Consider the following 22,254-nt stretch of genomic DNA (forward strand, 5'->3'; position numbering starts at 1 on the left):
TGTGAGAGTGGTAGCATGTTTCTTTAGAAACAGAGAATCCAGTCCAAAAGTGTCTTTTGATTTGGAATATTTTTAAGAAGAAACCCCCCCCCCCCAGTGCATTTCTTGTAAATCAGGTCTTATAATATCCCAAAAAAACCTGGCGGAGTGGAGATTGCGACACGGAGGCCCAATTCCAAACCACACCCTAGCTACTTCCCCTCCGTGATGGAGTGAACTCAGTCTGTAGAAACACTTGCAGCTTAAGAAGGCTCCCTTCTTCCAGCTGGAGGGTGTAAAAACAGCGGCAAGCTTAGAGACGAACTCCCCTCTCTCTGGCAGAAACAGGAAATGCCGTCACTTTTCGTAACAACGGTTTCAAATCAGCATATCTTGGATTAAAAATAACCCCAAAAATCTTTAATGGTGTTTCCTTTTTGTTAAACACTTTTAATTAAAACATCTGATGTTTATAAGCTGCTTGGTTTTTGCAACAGTCCCTGTAAATATACACAACTTTTTTAACTTTGGACCGATCTTATCGACTTTCTTTGGGGGCCCCTTCTGGTCCGGGGCCCCAAGCAGTTGCCTGCTGGCAAACGGCGCCCTTGCTGATGCTATTCTGGGTAATCATACATCCTGTCTATATCCAGGGCGATAAAAAATGACACTGATTGGTTTAGATTTTCTGTCAGTCACTGCAGGATAGGGTTTAATTGGCCACTTTCTTGAGTGTCTAAGGGGCGGAACTCTTTAAAATCTGAACCCATACAACAGCGCAAGTTCAACTTTCTTGCTGAGCATCAAAGTTGCAGGTGCATCATACGGTAAGGCATATATTTCCAATTATTTTGTAATATAATTAATATTTTATTTAAAGTTGCACCTGTTTTAATCCAGTATAAATGTATATATGTATGTACAATGTAGTCACTGGAATGTTGTGAGGCCAAAAACAACCCCACCCCACCAGTGCATTTTTTGTAAATCAGGTGTTCTAACATATATCCAGGGTGATAAAAAATGACACTGATTGTTTTAGAATTCCTCTCAGTCACTGCAGCAAGTGTTTAATTTGGGCACTTCATTGTTTGTATAACAGGCTAAACTTTAAATTTGATGTCACTCTTTATTTATTTTGTCAAATAGAGTTAGTTTTTATTAACTTCTTATTCATTTTGGATTTTTTTATAGTGGTGCCATACTGTTGTAGTCTTTCCTAGAAGTGAAACTGAAATTATGAAGCAGCTTTTGACAGCGCGCTATGCATGGGGCCCCCTTGAGGGGGTTTCCCGACATGTCATTGCAGTAAATTAAAGGGGGTTTCATGTTGTCGTTGCTGTGGACCGATTTTATCGACCTTCTTTGGGGGGCCTCTTCTGGTCCGGGGCCCCAAGCAGTTGCCTGCCTTGCCTGCCGGAAAATGGCGCTCCTGCTGATGCTCTTCTGGGTAATCATACATCCTGTCATGTACACAGTTACAGTTGGGCTTTTCCTTCCCCTAAATCCATCACAGCACGATAGGGTCTAATCTCCAAAGTGTATAATATTGCCCCTTGTACACATGGCAAAAAAATAATAATTATCTTTTAAATTGACAAGCATCATATGTGTAATTCGTGGCACAATTCAAACGGGATCGAAAGATAACTTTTCTCTCGCCATTGACTTCAATACATAATTTTTCCGAAATAAGGTCCCATGGAGGTCCACTGGAAAGGGAGGGACTTCGCCTCTATTCACGAACACTACTTCCTCTTTCAACCATGAACTTTCAAAAGAAAACACAATATTTGTAATTATACATTTTAGTCTTTTAAACATATTTATTACACTTTCCCTTTTTAAACTGTTAAATATCTTTTAATCGTTACCTTTGCATGAACTAGATATTTTAACCACACTTATAACCAAATGACATATTTATTATCTTATTTTGTGTCTGTAATGGTGCGTTCACACCGGCCGCGATGCGATGTTTGCGGGCGGCGCGATTACAGGTAAAGTCAATGCAGAGATGCGGACCCAAAAGGCCTGCATAGAATAGAAATGGCCCAAAAAGACGATTATGCCCTGATTGTCTATGCAATACAGGATTTAAATGATCCTCATTACCAGACAAATAGAGGATGGCTAATTAAAATGTATAATTCTTAATTATAAAATCTCCTATTCAATCGTTAAGCTCGTTCTGTTTCTGTTTAAAATGAGAATAAGATCCAAATCCATAATTTGTTTGATAGGGAAACTGGAAATTAACCGTGGAAAATAAAAGTGAAATTAAAGTCCACAAATTGTCCTTCTGCCATCACCAGTGGCGGCGCCAGAGCATTTTTGTTGGGTAATCTATGGTAGGGCTAACACATACAGTGGTGGTGCTCAAGTCAGTATTTGCAATGTAATTACATACACGCTATATCGCCCCCCTTGACAGTGAAACGCCACGCGTGAGGTTTAGATTATTTCCCTGTCTCAATCAAAATGGAACTGTATGAAATAAAACGGCACATTTGTCTTGTAGTAAATAAAAAGGGATCACTGTGAACGTGACTTATGATAGTACACGTTGAAGATCCAATGGGGATACTGAATGGCGGTTTCGATTGATCTCAATCAATAAGGCATGACGCAGATCCAACGTTGCGTTGCTCTGATTGGCTGTAGGTCTATTCAAATTGCATTCGGAGGCATTTTGATCTGACCGCGGCCGCGCTGATATTATAACGCCAGAGAATTTCCACACCTTTAGTGTATAAAACTCCCCCACTACTTAGACTATTCCTTGCACCCCTCTGCATAAGCCCGAATGGTCTCAACCATATTGCATCAGTAACGTGCACTTGTTGTTACAGCAGGATCAGTTTGTGTGCTGTGTACACGACCCGTATATTTTCGCAATCCGTGTTCTCAACATTTAGCATTTCGCTTATTATTTAATTGAATTTGCATCACTTTTCATGGTGGGGCTATGGTGGGGCTAAGCCATTTCTTGGTATGGCTGTAGCCTACCCCAGCCATACCCTGGCGCCGCCACTGGCCATCACCCATTGGAGTGTTTTTTTTTTGTATTTCATAATGCAGGCATTTCTAGTAAAACTATTTTCTTTCAGTAATATTAGTAAAGTTAAAGATCTTAATGAGGTCTTTTGGGGCAAAATGATGATGAGTACCTTCAAGGAATTATCAATTATGAATGAGGCAAAGCATGCCAGTCTTTATGAATATTTTGATAATACTCAAATATTATTGTTGTTGAAATAATAATCACTATTAAGCCAGTTAGTTGCTTGGGTGACTGTGTGTGGTCGGCTACTTATCATTGTTGTTAACTGTTTCCTAAAGGGGTATGGCTAAAGTCCAATAAAGGAGGATATGGAGGGGAGTTTTTCGGTGCAGTATAATGTTTTTGCTTTTAGTTTTAACGGTGATGTTTTTCATATGATAACATGATCATATTTTTGCCACATACCCATTAGCCCCACCCCTGTAACACCAGCTTTACTCACTGTACTGCAGGACCAGCTCATTTCATTAATGCAGATAGCTATTCACTGAAATATGCTAATGATTTAACAGTGTCATGGATTTGCATTTGTTGCAAATGATTTATACCTTTATCTCTGCTCCCTAGCATACAGAGTTGTATTATGTCAAAGTTACTCATATTGACATGATGATAAAAATGATTGATGTTGCCTTCAAGCATCTTCCCTACTTTGACCTTCAGCTCTTGGGTTAAATTGACGCTGATGTTAAACATTGTTCACAGGGGCGTTCACATTGAGTGGTATATGTCAACATGGAGAGAGAGAAACTGGATTACTTTGTTTAAACCCTTCCTTAGGTTCAAAGCAAGGCCGCCTTAATGCACTGGCTGACCTGGGCTGAAGCCCAGGGGCCTATGGAGATCGGGGGCCTATCATGAGCCAATAAAAAAATGCATTGTTTTGTAATTCGTCAAATGTTCTGTCCATCATTTGATCTGAATGTATGTGGCTGGCGATTGATACAAATTATAAGACACCCCCGTGCCAATCAGAATGAGAATATGTTCCACATGTGACTTATTCAAAATGCGAGTGATCGAGTGACAGATGAAGGTTGTTTAGGTGAAAATGTCGGAGAAGAAAAAGTTTGAGAGTGGAGCTCGGAAAAGGAAATTGTTGAGGGAAAAGAAGTTTCGAGACAAGCAACTATTACAAAAAATGCTGAAGCTTACAGGTTATTTTAAACCTGTAAGCCAGGATGAGGAGGAATGACAGATGAGTTCTGTACCGAGCGGCAGCGGTGCCCGCCGCGGCACCTCGGAGCCAAGTAGGCATATGTCTGGTTCTGATAGCGATGGAGTAGCGGGAGAGGAAAAACAGACAGGAGGGACTTTTGTTTTGCCAATGTTGAACTTTACAGTCGGCTCCCAGACTTTAGTCGAGGAAGCAGGGAGATGACTCTCTGTTGTCTCCCAGGGCAGAAGCAACAAGCTTCAGGTTCAATAACCCACTTTACTGAAATGACTGGAGAGAGGCGAGCTCTTCTTAGGAGGCCGTTGCATTTATTTAGTTCTTCTGTTATACACAATGCTTAACAGACCTATATCTTCTGCTGCCTCGTTTCACTTCCAGAAACATACACACGCTCGCTCACTCTCGCTCTACCATACCCACATACACATCCACGTGCCACACCCCTCTCTCTCTCTCTTAAAGGGATAGCGATTTCACTGCATGACCCTAATATCATAACACTACCCCCACTCTGGATGGCAATTGCACACAATTATAATCCAGCACAGTAAATTACATGACCCTTGCCTAAAATGCATACCGATAAACATCCACATTTGCATTCAATCCATTTACAAGTGGGCGATAGAAAAAGGGTACAACATTTCAGTGCAGATATGCAGTTATATCGCAGTCTTTGTGTGCACATATCACTGTGGAGCATAAGGAAACCCTGAAAAAGGCATTAATAGCTGAGCTCTAAAATAGCAGTCAGAAGGCATTCAAAACTTAAATTCTCCATTAAAATTACAACTTTAAATGGCAATATCAAAGACAGAAATATAACTTTAATCCCATAATGGTAATATCAACCTGCTCTCCTTAAGTATGTTTTCCTTTGTATTCATGGTGCTGAATTAGGGGTGTGTGTGTGTGTGTGTGTGTGTGTGTGTGTGTGTGTGTGTGTGTGTGTGTGTGTGTGTGTGTGTGTGTGTGTGTGTGTGTGTGTGTGTGCGTGTGCGTGCGCGTGTGCGTGTGCGCGCGCGCGTGCGTGCGTGCGTGCGCGCGCACAATCTATTCACAGAGCCTGCCGAGGCTATAAATTACTTTGATTTGTTGTTTAAATAGGGGGCCTACAAAACCCTAACCCTGGCCCCAGGGCCTGATGGCAGGTTAAGGCGGGCCTGGTTCAAAGGTTGAGCTGTTGTCACTTATGGCGCATTTCCACTACACAGCCTCGCTCGGCCTCGCTCGGTATGGCTAGGCCTCGTTATGCCTTGTTAGGACTGGCTCACTTTATGGCGCATTTCTATTACAGTTTAGGAACTGGGGTGGTATCTATAGTAACACAGTGTAGGCGGAGCCGTGACGTCATCTTCAATGAGAGCCCCAGAAAAACAACATCAGCCGTTAGCTGTTAGCACTCAAGCTCACAGCTCCTCATATCTGTTCAGAAACTAGACAAAAGTTAAACAAGTACAAACCACAGACTGTCTGTGTCATGGCGAATACAGTCGCTGGTTTATTTATGTCTGTATAGGCCGTTGTTGTGAGTGTGGACGGTCGGAGCATATAAAACGTTAACTTAGCCAATCTCCATTCAGAAAACACGCATTTTAAAAGGTTTTTCGCCTGCCGTCTGTCTGCAGACTTGTCAAAGCATTAATTCATAGTTTTTACTAACCGGTATCAGTATGTTGTTACTTCGGCATCATTTTGAAACGTGTATTACAATTAAATCACGGTCAAATATGTTCATCTTGTTGTAGTTGTAGCCCCCTTGCCAGCGATTCTCTCTCTAGTTTAGCATACTCAGCCCTGTTTGTTGGCCTGGAAAGAACCTCGATTTTATGGGGCCAGAAAATCTGGAAATAGTACCCGCTAGCCGGTACTACGCTAAGTGGAAACGCAACCAAAAACGGGCCCTGCACGGCTTGGCACGCTTAAAGCGAGCTCCGCGCTGTAGTGGAAATGCGCCATTAGACTGATCAACAGATCGACCACACTTTAAGGGCAACTTCTCCGTGACATTCAATGAGGCCTTCTTGAAAGGTAACCTTTGACCAGGATTTAAATAGCAAATCTTATTATGCCAACAGGAGATGGCATTCAAACATGTTTTTCCAGCCTTTCTGTTCAAATCACATGCATCCCATTGTGAAGCATTATTTGCACGCTGGCTGTCCACAGAAACTGGATCAACTCCAAGTGGACATCTGTCACACTTATTCTGATCATTCAACGAGGGAGTGAACATGCTCGTTGTGTTTGTTGTGCAAATGTTTCGCTAAATATTCAATGACTGACGCTGCAATCTGTAATGCTGCTTAGCTTCGCTTGAATTTCTATTTGTGGTCCCATACAAAAACACTGAAATGTGAACACAATGCATCAATTCAGAGATTGTTTGTGTGCTTATTTTCACACAAAACACTTGCATACTGTATAAAGGAACTGATATAAAAGCATATGACAAAGTAGAGACTAAAATCCGGACAAGTGTTAGAATAAAAGCAGGCTGTACATTTTGAGCTTCTTGTTTGCATCAGTAAATCAATAGCACAGAGGCTGCCTCTTTGCAAGGAAACTCACACTGGTGTCAAAATCAATGGCAGTTTGGTAACAAAGTTGTTTTTTACTTCTTACCTTGAATGGAATTGGAATGGATTGATGCTGGCACTTGTTTGCTTTGAATATATCACCATACAGCCATTAATGTGATTTCACTCTGGAGGAGTTGAGGCCAGAAACATGTGGATGTTTGATGTAAATCTTACAGATCGTCCACAGGCTGAGTCAGTCTCTACTGGTTTGTCTGAGGGGAGACATGAATGCCTCACTGCTCGCTATTACTCCTGCAGAAAGAAATGAGAGAAGCAAAAGTAGGCATTGAAATAGCATGAAGCCTTTGATACAAGGTGTAACCTACGGAGCCCCCTAGGGGACATGGAGAAGAAAAAAAAAAGGAAAACTAATTTTTTGCGAGATCTCGCAAAACCCCTTTGCGAGATCTCGCAAAACCCCGTTGCAGTTTGTAGACGGTCCCTAAGCACTCCTCTCCCTCCTCCAGCTGCAGATTGTGACCAATTCTTGAAGTTTAGTTCGGATGACGGCGCGTATCGAACTGTTCTGATAAAAAAGACTCTGTAGCTCGTTGTCTACCTTGCTATGATTGTAAAGTCATGTTGTTTGTATTTTTACAATGTTATGTTCATGAGTTATTGATCCGCGAAATTCGAATCTGTCAATAACTCAGCTCATAGTAAACTTTGCGACGTGCATGTCCCCTCGCTCTGAGTGTTCTCTTGAGGTGTCTTTCACTTATGTGAAACCCGTGCCTATTGCCAAGCACTGATGTTATATCTTTATATTTAAGGCCAAGCTCAAAGTAAAATCGATGAACCGCTCCATTGTTGTGGTTTCTGTGTTTCCGAACTGACCAGGAAGTACATTGAGCTAAAAATAAATTCTAGCTCAATGATATCTTGCAAAACATTTTCTTTTTTTTTTTTTTTTTTATATATATTTTTTTCTTCTCCATGTCCCCTAGGGCAGTGGTTCCCAACCTGGGTGGCGCCAGGCCTTAGATGATTTGAGGCCAAATATCATATTTAGACTTTTTCTTTTTTTTTTTTACAAATAATTGTAAAGCAATACATGATTGTCACTAAAAGCCTTGTCTCTACATTACAATAAAATCTAAAAAATAATTGATTAATTAATTTGAATAAAAATTCAAGTTAGTAGCTATTATAGGCATAAAAAGACAGAAATGTATAATTCTTTCTTTAATAGAAATGTTTCTTCTGCCCGTAAAGTGTCCAAACCAGGCTTTTCTAAATAAGCGCATTTTTAAAACATAGTCATTGTCCATGCCGGTTTCAGTTGGATTATTTGTCACAGTTGCTCCGATCAGATCGGTCTCCTCCATTTTGTAGATTATTTACGACTTTTGAATCCACATAAACACATCGGCAAAATCCGGCTTACTTTGAGCATGTGTTTTAAACAGTTTAATCCCTTTGTGAATTGTTTCCACTTGCGCCGTCCTTTATTTTCTTCATACAGCGGGAATCCAAATGAATTAATCCTGAGTCCAATAACCATCAAAGTCACTCCAATAGTGCTCCTTAATTACGCTTTCATCCTCCTTTAACAAAATACTTCACATTCATCCAGTAGTTGTAGCATTTTTGCGACTTTTAAACTTTAATTACCGCTGTTGCGCCCCCCCCCCCCCCCCCCCCTGGGAACCCCTGCCCTAGGGGGCTACATAGTAACCTCCCTGCTGAGTACCACAAACCGAAAAATGAATTGTTAATTTTGCACAAACAGGACACAATTAAAATTAATTGTAGCATAATTAGCTAGTTGCTAATTAACATATTTTGTCTCAGTGCAGGTAGACAAAAAAAACACCAGAAAACAACAAATATGCTAGATAAAAGAACACAATACATAAAAGTCATGATCTTTTAAACCCTGTTTTTGAGAGCCAATTCAACTGAGCAATATCAGAGGCATTAGAAGTTATGAAACATGCTGCACTAAATATGCACAGAGAGCTTTGAGTCTTTCTACTCTGTGTACCCTCAGGCTCCACTGAGACACAGTGGCTTGTTGCTGGATGAACTGATACTCTATGCACAGTGACATCTGCTCACTGAATGTTCTTTGTTGCTTTCAAACCCCCCTGTTCACAGCTCTGCTACCTATCGCTGTCACACTTTGTCTATTTGGGAAAAGTTATGTACAGATTTGCAACGTGACTCAGTATTTCATATATGCACTCTGTCACTTGTGGCAGTCATTTATTTGTATCCCTGTACAGTTTGCCTTTGCAGGAGCAGTTACCGTAGAGAACAAAGACAAATAACTAATTAGGGAGTACATTTCTTTGTTTTAATGAGCAGAGAGCTGAGTAAGAACTCAAAGCATATTATCTCCCCATACATTGCCCGGATTGCTTTTCTTAACACTGAACATGAAAAATTGACTTTGCTGCTCACAGAAATGTCACAAAGTGATAAAGCACTGTTATCTATGAAAATGTCACTGAGAGTTAATGATGTGTTTCATCGCAGCCAATGACATTCAAGTTTGGTGCTTGCAAAGTGCGTCCTTAACAATATAAATGTCTCCCTAATTGCAGAGCCCAACTTCACACATAAACCAATACGCTTAGCATTGTTATAAAAGTAAAGAACATCTGGAAGGGCTTGCAATTTGTTGTTGTTGATTAGCCCCCCATGCCTTGGTTTTTAATTGGTTAGAATCTTTCATTATATCAGGATAAATCCCTTAAGATGTATCATCTAATTTTTAAAGGGGGGAGGAAACAAACACTCCCAAAACAAATGGAAGACAATATAATACCAGACATGATGTTATATAACACAAGATTCAAAAAAGAAAGAACAAATAAACAAACAAGTAACAAACTAACCAAGAGAGAGGGAGAAAAAGTGTCCAGAAACATTTATTTAGTTACAAAGCTGGTAAAGATCTAAATAAGATCTGATCAGAGCATCTTAGTAAATTATTGAATGTTTAACAAAAAAAAATAGTTTTAGACAATGAGGATAGTTAAAGCTCATATATTTAAAAATATTGGTTCCATGATATGTTTGACTTATAGCAAAGTGTGTTTAAAACTTTGAAATAAAATGAATAACTTCACATAAAACTGCATAATCTGTTATATATTACAATGAGTCCTTGTGCTTTAATCCTGTGAAACAGTTTCTCCTAGTCTCATGATCCATCTCAGTAAGAACAGACGACATGAGGCTTAGGGGAGCAAAGGATTCTCGGTGACTATGACCTGACATCAAACACCACTATGGTACCCAAGGTCACAAGGGGAAGGCACTATACTTGAACTTGTCACTCTTTTATAATTGTAACAATCCTCTCGGTTGTTAGAGTGTATGTTGTTTTACATTATCATTTCCCAAGATGCTTTGCTGCACCTGCCTTTTCACATTAATCAGCATCAAGCAGAGAGATCATATCAATTCTCCACATTCTCCTCCGCCTCGGAGTGAGTGGCACATCTTCTATTTGAAGGCCTAAAGGTCAACTGATAGTGACAGTTTGAGGTAAGAGCTAAATTAGAACCGCGCTCAAACAAAATCGTGGAGAAGAAACTGTCAGAGTTCTGGCAGTTTATCTACGGTTTATTCTTCTACATGAATTTATTTAATTAAAAAAAGTAAGCAAACTGTTTTCGTATAGGAGAAAACATAACTTTACCAATATTGGAGCTATAGATTAAGGACATTTTCAATCCATCCTATTTTTTCTGTTAATCAATTTATTCATTTAGCACCTGAAACATTTCACAAAGGCAACCCATAATGTACAGACAGGAAAAGATTATCCCAGGCTTGCTTAATTGTCCCTTTATTTGTTGTTTATTCTAGCTACTGAGTGTTTAAAGGAAGCAATTTGAGTTATAGCTTTGACCCATTCAGTGAGTTATTGGGTTTTTGGGTTTGTTCAGTTTCGCAAATCAAGTCTTGCTGCAATGATGGAACATGTCAGTATTAATCCAAACTATGCTTTGGTGACACACTGTGGTAAAATGGTTTTATTATCAAATAGTATGAATTGTTCTCCATCGTTTTATGTCCATCCACTGGAAGTGCTTTGCCAAGAGGTTTATTTCTCGATATAGTCCTTAACATTTCCACATAAGAATCTCCTTTCTTCTACGATGACAAAGTACCAATTAAATCGTTTTTATACAATTTCCACATTTTAATGAAACATAGAAAGTAATGATTAACACATAATATGTAACTAAATTACTATTGAGCTGGACTTTGTCCTAAGATGAGCCTACATTACCAGCAGAAAATTAGTCCCTGATGTTGTTCCTGGTTGTTACTTCCACAGTTGTCCTTTTTTTACCAATTCCTCCACCTCAGGAAGCCAAAACCACATTTTGATCTTATAGTGGACAATGACTTTTCATGTAAATGATACCATGTATTGGCATTTTAAATATTTGTAAATAGTGAGGATTGCTCTTCAATGAGTTCTGATTAATCCTGATACACAGTGGGCAAAGGTACAGACATGGGAGGTCTTTAGGTTGGAAGTTTATAAAAGTTGTGCAACTCTTTCTAAGGGTCCGCACTCAGCCATATTTGTTTTTGATTTGGAAGCTTTACACATTTTCAAGTAATACAGAAACACAAGGACAGAGATGTGTTTCTGTTGTCTATTATGTCTTTCTACGTGAAATGTCCATCTGTTTCAATACACTTAAAAATCCCAATAGGTTAAATGTTGTATATGGTGTTGCAGATGGATGGGGATCATCAAAGAGGAGAGGAGGGAAAGACATGCGGCAGCAGCTGTGTAACAGAGGAAGACAGAAATAAACCCACCTATTGTGTGACTGATGTTCCTCCCTGGTACCTTTGTATTTTTCTGGCAATGCAGGTGGGTGTGACAAAGCCTTGTGGAGGTTTTGGTTTCTGTGGGTCATAAAACAACATTGTAATTGGAGCAGTAAAAATATGATTAAATGTTTTATGGTTATGCCGTTACTGTTTTCTTCATAGTTAAGTCTGACAGGCCAAGGAACCGAGCAGTCACTAGGGTAATCATAGAAAACAGATCAAACAACATGGAAACTGATTTTCTCAACTCAGATTTGTTATATGTTGTCCTAAATCACATAGGAACATATTTCTTTAGTCTGAACAGTAAAAAGACACTGAGTGACTTCTGGCATTTATGTACATGTATAAAAGTAGCATCCATTTATCATTAATAGTTTCTAAAATACTGCAAATGCAGATTGTTGTTGTTCGGTGTGTGTAATAACCTTAATTCTTCACTCTGATCACCATTCCTCTCCTGTGCAGCATTACCTGACTGCCTTTGGGGCGATCATCGCCATCCCCCTCATTCTCTCTGAGGGGCTGTGTCTGCAACACGACAGCCTGACCCAGAGTCAGCTCATTAACACCATCTTCTTCACCTCTGGCCTGGTCACTGTGCTGCAGGTCACCTTTGGTGTCAGGTCAGAATGATGACTCCAGTTAATCACACCACTAACCATCCTATAAGATTGGAGACAGTTTTAGTTAAAAGTATAAGAGTAATAGTACTCTGAGTAACAAACTCTGCTTACTCAAGTTAGACCCTTACTGAGACCCTTGGAAATGTGAAAACTGGCTTCTATTTTTTCTTTGTTACTGTATAACATAATTGTATGGATACAGTAATATAGAAAATGTAATGGCTCTGTTTCCTAGCTCCTATTAAACAGTTTTAAAGAAGCAGCAAACAAAAGAACCCAACAAAAACACTGAGTTGTATGCTACCTAGCACTAATCGCGGGACAGTTAGCTGGTGAAAAGGTGTAACAAATGTATGCGTAGAGAACTCAAAGGCAAAAACATGGGCTAACTGAAAAAAAACTTGACTAAGAATAAGCTGTTGAACATTAAATACATGATAATAACATACTATTAACTATCTGCTAAACACCAGCATGTTAACATTGTCATTGTGAGCATGTTAGCATTACGATGTTAGCATTTAGTACAGTCTCACAAAGCTACAGTCAAGTTGACTCTGCTGTTCTTAACTTGTTAAAGAAGGTTTGTGACCTATTATTGTGCATTTATAACAAACATAGATTCAACTGTACTGTTTTGTAGTCTTACACATTCAGTAGACATGAGGCAACCTTTAAATGCTTTGTCCTAATAAATGGTTTGTTTATTTGTCTGACTGAGAACTATATTTGTTTATGTCACACCTGTAGGCTTCCCATACTACAGGGGGGCACCTTTAGTCTGGTGACCCCTGCCATGGCCATGTTGTCCCTACCAGAATGGAAGTGCCCAGCTTGGACCCAGAACGCCACACTGGTCAACACTTCCTCACCTGTTTTCATAGAAGTTTGGCAGACCCGCCTGAGAACAGTGAGCCAGCACAAACACTGCATAGCTTTTGATTGATAAAAAAACAAAGAAGTGAAACAACACTTTTGTGGAGCTCATGATTAATTCAGTGAGCTAGTTTCCGCTCCGGGAAGTAGACAATCCAATTGCAGGCATAGACTCTCACTCCAAAGTTGATGCTAAGGATTTTGATTATTGTGTTCCTGTCCGCAGCTGCAGGGCTCTATTATGGTGGCCTCTCTTCTGCAGATCCTGGTTGGTTTCTCGGGCCTCATTGGCCTCCTCATGCGCTTCATTGGCCCGCTAACCATTGCCCCCACTGTCTCTCTCATCGGCCTGTCACTGTTCGATTCAGTTGGACAGAAGGCTGGCAGCCACTGGGGCATCTCTGCTATGTACGTAAGCACTCGATGCCATAGTTACTCTCTCTTTGCCTAGTTGGAAGTTAAAGGTTTTTACTGTGTGAACCAGCAGTATTTTGGTTGCAAGCTGGGATGGATCATCTATTTCAATTACAGTATCAGTCTCTGGTATTGCATCATCATGCTAATGACAGTTATTCTCATACACACAGGACCACAGTGCTGATCATCCTGTTCTCCCAGTTCCTCCGTCGTGTACCAGTCCCTGTTCCTGCATATAGCAAAGCCAAGAAACTGCACACCTCAAAGTTCTATATCTTCCAGATAATGCCTGTATGTAGAGCCCAATATACACAATTTCTGTTCCTTTTTAATTGTACTGGCATATGCTGAGGCTGATACTATAAGTAAATATTGTTTAGATCCTGCTGGGGATTGGGGTCTCATGGTTAGTCTGCTACCTCCTCACCATATTTGATGTCCTACCATCTGATCCAACCCAATATGGCCACCTGGCCCGCACTGACTTTAAGGGAGATGTGGTGAACGAGGCTTCCTGGTTCACATTACCTTACCCTGGTAAGTAAACAAGATACTATCAAATACATTCTGGGAGGTAAGGAAAAACCATGGGCATAGTAGAATCAAATATTCATTCATTAATTAACATTAATTCCTGCATGTATGATGCATTGGTGTAGGCATCACCCTGGTTCCCTTGTAAAAAAGCCTATGGGATTACTCTATTGAACTATAGCAGGAAATAAGCTTTTGTCTAACGAAGGATTATACTAGATACTGTACAAGTTTTGTTTAGCAAGATAATCCTAACAAATAAACACCACTTGTGTGATTGTTAAGTAAAAGCTAACGATATGCTATAAACAAACCTCACTACAGTCACATTAATTCAGTGGTTCTCAAACTTTTTCTATCAGAAAAAAACTACAAAAAAAGTCGGGCCCCCCCATCACAAATAGTCACGTAATGGGCCAAGTTAACATTTATTAAAATACATCAATATGAACGTGAGCATTCCTTTAAAAAATATATAAAAATCACTTTGCTCGAACAGTGATAATAAAACAATGCTCCATAATACAATTGTGCAATCCCTTTGCTAGAACAATAAGTTATAATACTTTGCCACTTTGCAATCTGTGCAAAAAAATGAAATGAAAGAAAATGCTGATATTTGGCAAATAAGTGTGTCTTATCACAGCATTAGTGGCTGCAATGAGCCTGTTTTGCACTGCACATTTCTTCAAAACTGGGTTGCAGGCTCAGTGGCGGCGCCAGAGATTTCTTTTGGGGGTGCTGTGGGGTAGCTTGACGTTTCATAGAGGGTGCTCAAACATTTAGGGTTTCCCATTAATGTACCGGGAGCTACAGTGGAATTTTCTACTGCAACAATCCCCGCGCAAATACACAGTGTACCTGCGACTGTTACAATGAAGGCTCGATAATCAGCTCACGGCATATAGGTGTAAGCAAGTGCTATTTTTATAGGTGGTGTGTGGACCTCACATACTGTAGGGGGGTCCGGGGGCATGCTCCATATTGAAGTTAAATGCATCAATCTGGTGCACTTTGAGAGCAAAATGAAGAGATCTATGGATACATCTCTCAACACCCATATGAAACAGAACTGTAAACAGATGTACTTTTTCTTTATGGATATTTTACAAATCACTCCCCTTTTAAACTTTATTCTTTTTTTACTGTCATATAGTATTTCATACCTGTTTTTCATTTATTCTCTTATTTTTTTATAACTATAATGATCATATAAACGTGTGCCTTGGAAATAATAGTTTACATTAATCGTGACCAAAACGTTTGAGACCCACTGAGATAACTTAGACTAAAGTTAACTATATATCTAAACACTCAGAGAGTCCTTTAGTTCACTGAGCCTCTCAGTCTGACAGGAGAGGACTCTCCTCCACCTTGTTGTTGAAAAAGCTCCTTATATCCGTTAGCGTAGCTCGCTAGCACCAGAAGCTAACAACAACGGTAACAAATTTACGGTATGGGAAATGGAGAAAGGGGAAGTGCAAAAAAGATCACTCATGAACTAATTTGTTAATAACTAATCCTTGAATGACTCAATGCCCGAAAGTACGATTTGTTTTTACACTGCTCAATATTTACAATTTTGACTCCTAATAAAGGTCAGTGGGGCATGCCAGCTGTGAGCCTGGCAGGTGTGTTTGGCATGATGGCTGGAATAATATGCTCCATGGCAGAATCTGTGGGCGACTATTACGCCTGTGCCAGGTTGTCAGGTGCCCCCCCTCCCCCCTCGCACGCCATCAACAGGGGTATTGGTGTTGAGGGGCTGGGCAGTTTGTTGGCAGGGGCCTTTGGCACAGGCAACGGCACTACCTCATTTAGTGAGAATGTGGCTGCCCTTGGTATCACGAAGGTAAGATAAGATATCGACATCCAACTGTACAGAGTATCTTTTATTTATACTGCAGTAGTAAAATGCATGTTCAAAACATCTGGTATTGACAACAAGCACAATTCCTGTTTGTGTAACAGGTGGGGAGCCGAATGGTTATTCTTCTGAGTGGATTTTTCATGATTTTGATCGGGATGCTGGGCAAAGTTGGGGCCATCTTCGCCACCATCCCCACCCCTGTAATGGGAGGCATGCTTCTGATCATGTTTGGAGTCATAGCTGCAGCAGGAGTTTCAAATCTGCAGGTATAATACGATTAACAATCAGCCACATTGTGTCCAAATGCTTTGCTACTATTCAGAATGTTGCTGACATATCTCATTTTACAGTCCACAGACATGAACTCCTCCAGGAATATATTTATTTTTGGTTTCTCCATTATGTCTGCACTCGTCATTCCGAACTGGATAATGAAGAATCCTGGTTGCTTAGATACCGGTATCTATCAAGAAATGTCATTACTCCTTAAAGCCTTTTCTATTTTAACAGCATGAAATGTATATCTTTCTCAATATTTATTTTGTCTGTGTTTTCACTTAACATTTCTTGTGTAACTCAGGTGTTAAAGAGGTAGATCAAGTGTTGCAGATATTATTGACCACAAATATGTTTGTGGGAGGGTTTCTTGGCTTCTTCCTTGATAACACAATTCCAGGTAAGCTGAAATTGAAGGTTGTTATTGACACAAGTTCTAAAATCCAATTAATGTGTATAAAAAAGGTGTGGTCTAATTGTCTTTCTAATACCACGATCTCAGGGACCAAACGTGAGCGTGGCCTCTTAGCCCGGGATAAAGTACATCTGGAGGACTCTAGCTGCACCTTGGGAACTGAAGAGGTGTATGACCTTCCGTTTGGCATAGCCTCTTGCCTGTCATCCCAATCTTGGGTCCGTTACATCCCTTTCTGCCCATGGAAGGATAGCAGATCTGAGAAACAGTCGGAGGAAAACAATATGCCACAAGGCCGGGGGAAAGAACACCTGCAAAACGGCACGGTGGTGTTTGATGAATGTGCTCTATAAGCTGTGATAAAGAGGTGGTGTCATAAAGTGAAATAATACAAATGTTATCTTTTTACATCATACAAGGGTAAAATAAATATTGTTTTGAGGATCTTTGCCCTACTGATGACTGGTCAAACAGGAGATTACAATAAAGTTTACTTTCCTACATGAACCAGAACTGCCAACAGTGGATTTATTTTTGATGCATCATTCATGTTTTAACCCTTCAATTATGACTATGCAAAAAAAAAAGGAAGAGTGAACTGAAGCTTCCACATTCTGTCAACACCAAATAAAGAAAACTACTTAAATATCACTGTGTTACTATGCTCCACCGTTACTCACATTTCTTCTAAAAACTCATAACCAGTCACACACACACCGACAGAAAACTAGAATAATGCATTCCTCATTTTCCTCTTTCAAAGGAAATGTAATTTAGCCTGTGGATAACTGTATTATCACACAGCCCTATCTTCACACTGATCTAAGCAGCAGCTTAAAAAACCCCACAGCAGCGACCCTCTGGCTCTTCTTGTGTTTCCTTCTGCAAAAGCAAAAGAGATAACACATATTTTCAATCGTCCACTTTGCCTTCATCTCTTTTCTCTGTCAATTCATTTCCTCTGCCTCACCAGCGCTGACAGGCAGGTGGGATATGGTTTAATGCTTTGATCTGTGGAGCCATCAGTTTTCCCAGAGGCACAATTGAAACACTGGTCAATGGTTGGATGTACACTGTAATGTTATTTAAGGATGGTACAAAAGCATGGTACAAAACCTTTTTTATTTAAGTGCCTTACTGGAAACGCATTACAGAATATCATATTTTGAAAGTTAGTGTTCTGGAAAGGGATTTTGCGCAGTGATCGTCAATTGGTTTTGTGTAACACTATGCCAGCAATCTGCATTTCAATGGGAAAGGACAACTCAGCAACTCTGTTCATTAGTAAAGGCTTAACATTTACCAGCACCATATTTTTTTATTCTGTCTTTGAGACTTCAGCCTTGAGAAATTGCTTTTATTTTTTTGAAATCCACATCATCTCATCATGCCTCCATGGCTCTCAGGCACTTTATGAGATCTATAGTAAGCTCTTGAAAGCTTTCAAACACCTAGTTTATCTTTTGGACATAAATATTTACGCAAATGGAGTTAGGAGAATGGGGAGAGAGACACACAAAAAGAATAAGTAGTGAGATAATGTATTTTAGTGACAGGGTAATTTTTTAGACAATGTGAAAGACTGCTCTACACACTCCCGCTGACTCAAAAACAAACAAAAATGTCCAATGAATGCAAACATCAGTATATTTATTTTAACTGATCTAGCTAACCGTACCCACATTCATTCATAAGATTGATTTTTATGTGAAATCTGAATATACTGCAGTGGATTCATAATACCTCACTGTCATGTGGCTGGGTTTCAATATTAGCTTCTATTTTTCATCCTATAAAATTCATTTCGACTCATCACAGGAGAAAATAAATACCCGCCTTGATGTCATCAGGGTCATACCAGCTGGATAAATATGATGAAGTACAAATACATGTATAAGAAGGATGAATCCATACTGCTTAAGAGTAACTTAAAAGTAATGACTTGACATTTTTACACCATGTTGCGCCCACATGTATTATTGATATGATGCTTTTCAGTGACAGAGTTATGGCTCTGTGCTTTAGGAAACTAGGTGTTATTCACTCACTGAGCTAACGTGTTGGAATGAAAATGGTAGATTATGAAAATAATTAGTCAGGTTAAGCCTCAGGTTCTTTCAGTCATCCATAAGAATAAAGTCTGTTCATTTGGGTTAGGGTGGTGGGCATATCTGATACTTCTTTGCTCTGTAAATACTGGATGAATCAGCACACCGTTTTCAAACTGGGTCTGACGAATAAACTTGATCTGAGTGAGAATAGTGTGACTTTTGCTTTGGTACATCTCAACATATTCACTCTCTAAATCAGGAATACAACTTCAAAATCTTTATGCTGTATACTATTATTTTATCTCCATAAATTGATTGTATTGGTGCTATATATATATATTGAGATTCTTAATCCATTGAAGTGCACTAAGCAACTAAATAATTAACTAACTAATTAACTTACTAACTAACTCTGGATGATGCTAACTGGATGCAAGGTGCAATAGAGATAATAGTTAATCTTGTCACTAGAATACCCCAATTGCAATAAAAAACTATATAAACAGAGATAAAAAAAGCCAATCAGTAGCACTGACAATAGTTTATTACAACTATGAATTATTCAAGAAGTACAATTTCATTGTGGTTTGCCACCCTATGTGACACCGATTATAATTCTGTTAATTTAGCTGCAGAATCTGAGGACTGTTACTCCATAATTAACCTGCAACAACGAACATCAAGCAAAAAATAGCAGATCATGACACTGTAATAAGAGCACTGCTGGGTGCTGAGAAAGAGCCTGAAATATTCATATTGCTGCAGTCTTTCTTCACTAATCACAATTTCTATGTTTCCTTTACTCTTTCATCAAGGGCCTCTCCCTCCCTCCCTTATTAATGTGATCTTGAAAAACTTTTTGGACATGATCTAAAATATTGCACACCATCTGACTGGAATTGTTTAGTCCAAGAAACTTTTCATGCTTAAAACATCCAGACCAGAACAGATTCAGCATGTTCGATGGATAATTATGTCCTACCCTGAGACCTGCCTTATCACAGCGGGATCACATTGGTGTTCATTAAAAAAAGGAAGAAAAGTAATGAAGACATCCTCGAACAGCTCATTCCAAAATGTAAACTCGCATGATTTTCACTTTACTCATTAGTGCTATGAAGTGCCTGCCATATCCAACAAAAGAGAATAAGATATACTCTATTGATCCCAAACGGGTTGTTATATACTTTACACTGATTGATTTCCACATTCATATTGAGGACTTATTTCATGTCAGGGATGAGGAAATGCACTGAAGAACTCTCAACATTGTATTTTCTGGAAAATTGTGATTTTCCCTTGGTTTATTCTGCAATGTTGTTCCTCCTTGCCTCTCTGTTGATGTAGTAGGGTCATTTCAACACTGGAAGGTGCTACAGGCTAAACTTTGCTTTTCAGTCTATACACGTTGACAGTGTGTAAAGAGGGTTGAGCAGCTGGCCACAGCCCTTCTTCAGCAGCTTAAACTGGTTGGAGGTTGTTGTAGAGTAGGCTACTGTAGAATATGTGAAGGTGAAAAGTGAAGGTGTTGACCATCACTGGGGGGAAAAGGCAACAGAATGGATGTAAGGATGCACCGGTGCATGACGAAACGGGACTAATTAAACAGTTTGCAAGAATGCTAAATACATTGACTTTCTGGATGCGAAAACACCCTCTAACACACCATTGTTTTTGCTCTGGGCTGCTCAAAAACTGAAATTAGATAAAACTGTAATTGAGTGACTTGTTAAACAGAGTCAATTCTGAGGAGTTGCTGCAGTAAAATGCAGTAAAACATACATAGAAAATTGTATCTCTCTTAACTTAACTGTCAGTCAGAAAATTAAAACATTCTAACAGTACTGAAATATCCACTCTGTTCATGGTTGCTGTACAACATAAAATGCACACTAGTGTCTCTCAGACACTTCCTCAAAATGGAGCAATAGAAAATGAAAATAAACTGGTGTGACCCACAGAGTCATTTATTTTCCTCTTAGAACAGTGGACAAATGACAAAAAAATGAAAATGCATCCTTTGGGACAGATGCAGAGACATCTTCCTAGGCCATCTCTCTGGCCGTTTCTCAATGTTGAGTACACATGCTGCAGAGCCACTATTTCAAGTATACTACGTCATCGAGTGGCGCCGAAGGACTGTTTAAATGCATGTTAAATGCCCAGCATTCTGCGCCACTCTATGACGTAGTATACTTGAAATAGTGGCTCTGCAGCATGTGTACTCGACATTGAGAAACGGCCAGAAACTGAGAAACTTAACTGTCAGTCAGAAAATTAAAACATTCGAACAGTACTGAAATATCCACTCTGTTCATGGTTGCTGTCCAACATAAAATACACACTAGTGTCTCTCAGACACTTCCTCAAAATGGAGCAAGAGAAAATGAAAACAAAATAAACTGGTGTGACCCACAGAGGGGCTATACATTTGTTTCCCTCTTAGAACAGTGGACAAATGACAAACAATTCAAATGCATCCTTTGGGACAGATGCAGAGACATCTTCCTAGGCCATCTCTCTAACTGAGCAATTTATTCTTTAGAGAGTGGACCCTGGGAGTGCACGAGTCCAACCCAATTCCCATGAACAGGCGCTGAATCACCTCAAAGGTGTATTTCAAGTCTTTTGGATAGTCAAGGTTCAGCATGTACTGCAATCCCATCAGGTTCACAAAAGCATTGGGTACATCACCAAGGTGACGTATGACTATCTTTTCCTCGATCACGAGGGCGACATCGTTGTAGGAAGCTGGAAGAGGTTCCTTCACATCTTCAACGACTGAAAGGATTCCAATCACCATTCCCTTGATGACGTCCTTTTCAGGATCCGTTGGCTTCATGCAAAAAGAAACAAAAAACAACAACGAAAGTGCTTTAGAGATGCTTTGCCATATGTGCATACACAGACGACCCCTGAAACGACTAGTGTAACCCTGTTCATTGTGAACTCGTTTTTGTATCATCTTGAACGACATTTCAGCGCTTACCTCACACATCTTCATGATAGTTGAAGGATTCTCCCTCATGTGCCATGGTAGGCCCTGCAACACTGCTGCCCTCTTCCTTTGGTTCGATGCCTGCCAAAACACATGATAAATTAATATTGCTCGTTGCTATCAGAATTATATAACCCCCTCACTCCACAAGACATTCTGGACTTCGTTCACAGCTAACTTAATAGATTCTTTCATATTCCGTGTGTCCGTGTGTGTGTGTGTGTGTGTGTGTGTGTATGTGTGTGTGTGGCCTGCCTTCTCTGACCCTTGCCTGCCTCATTATCCCTTAAAGTAGACCTATCATGCTATATTTAAATGATATATTGTAGGGCCATAGGGCGTGTAAGCTGCAATATGCATCCACTAGTTAACTAGTTGCCGTTCATATGGCCAACACGTTAACTAGTCAGCCATATGCAAATGAAGCAGGCGGGACCCAGATTCTGTTTTAAAGAAGATCTATATTCCTGTCTGCAGTCCTAAGGCAACTTTCTAATTTTAACAAAGTCTTCAATGTTCTTACCTAATTTGATAAACAGTCATATGATCATAATTACAAAAATACTTTTGTTTTATATTT

The 22,254-nt window shown here is 39.7% G+C and overlaps 1 protein-coding gene across 1 annotated transcript; it reads left to right on the plus strand.

The window, feature by feature from the left end:
• The first annotated feature begins 1,402 nt into the window (after positions 1 to 1,402).
• Positions 1,403 to 17,132, plus strand: LOC117497946 (solute carrier family 23 member 1-like). Its single transcript, XM_034149984.1, has 12 exons — positions 1,403 to 1,429; positions 11,514 to 11,651; positions 12,080 to 12,237; positions 12,988 to 13,147; positions 13,340 to 13,521; positions 13,701 to 13,821; positions 13,911 to 14,067; positions 15,663 to 15,916; positions 16,036 to 16,200; positions 16,285 to 16,393; positions 16,515 to 16,610; positions 16,713 to 17,132. The coding sequence occupies exons 1-12, from the start codon at positions 1,403 to 1,405 to the stop codon at positions 16,976 to 16,978; spliced, it is 1,833 nt and encodes a 610-aa protein (XP_034005875.1). The 3' UTR covers positions 16,979 to 17,132.
• The last annotated feature ends 5,122 nt before the right edge of the window (positions 17,133 to 22,254 follow it).

The sequence above is a fragment of the Trematomus bernacchii genome, unplaced genomic scaffold (genome assembly GCF_902827165.1).
Source record: "Trematomus bernacchii unplaced genomic scaffold, fTreBer1.1, whole genome shotgun sequence".
Taxonomy (NCBI): Eukaryota; Metazoa; Chordata; class Actinopteri; order Perciformes; family Nototheniidae; genus Trematomus; species Trematomus bernacchii.

Coding starts and splice junctions, on each gene's coding strand:
- LOC117497946 (XM_034149984.1), top strand. CDS start 1,403: ATGGCGCTCCTGCTGATGCTCTTCTGG. Junction 1,430..11,513: donor TCCTGCTGATGCTCTTCTGG/GTAATCATACAT, acceptor ATGGTGTTGCAG/ATGGATGGGGATCATCAAAG. Junction 11,652..12,079: donor GTATTTTTCTGGCAATGCAG/GTGGGTGTGACA, acceptor TCTCCTGTGCAG/CATTACCTGACTGCCTTTGG.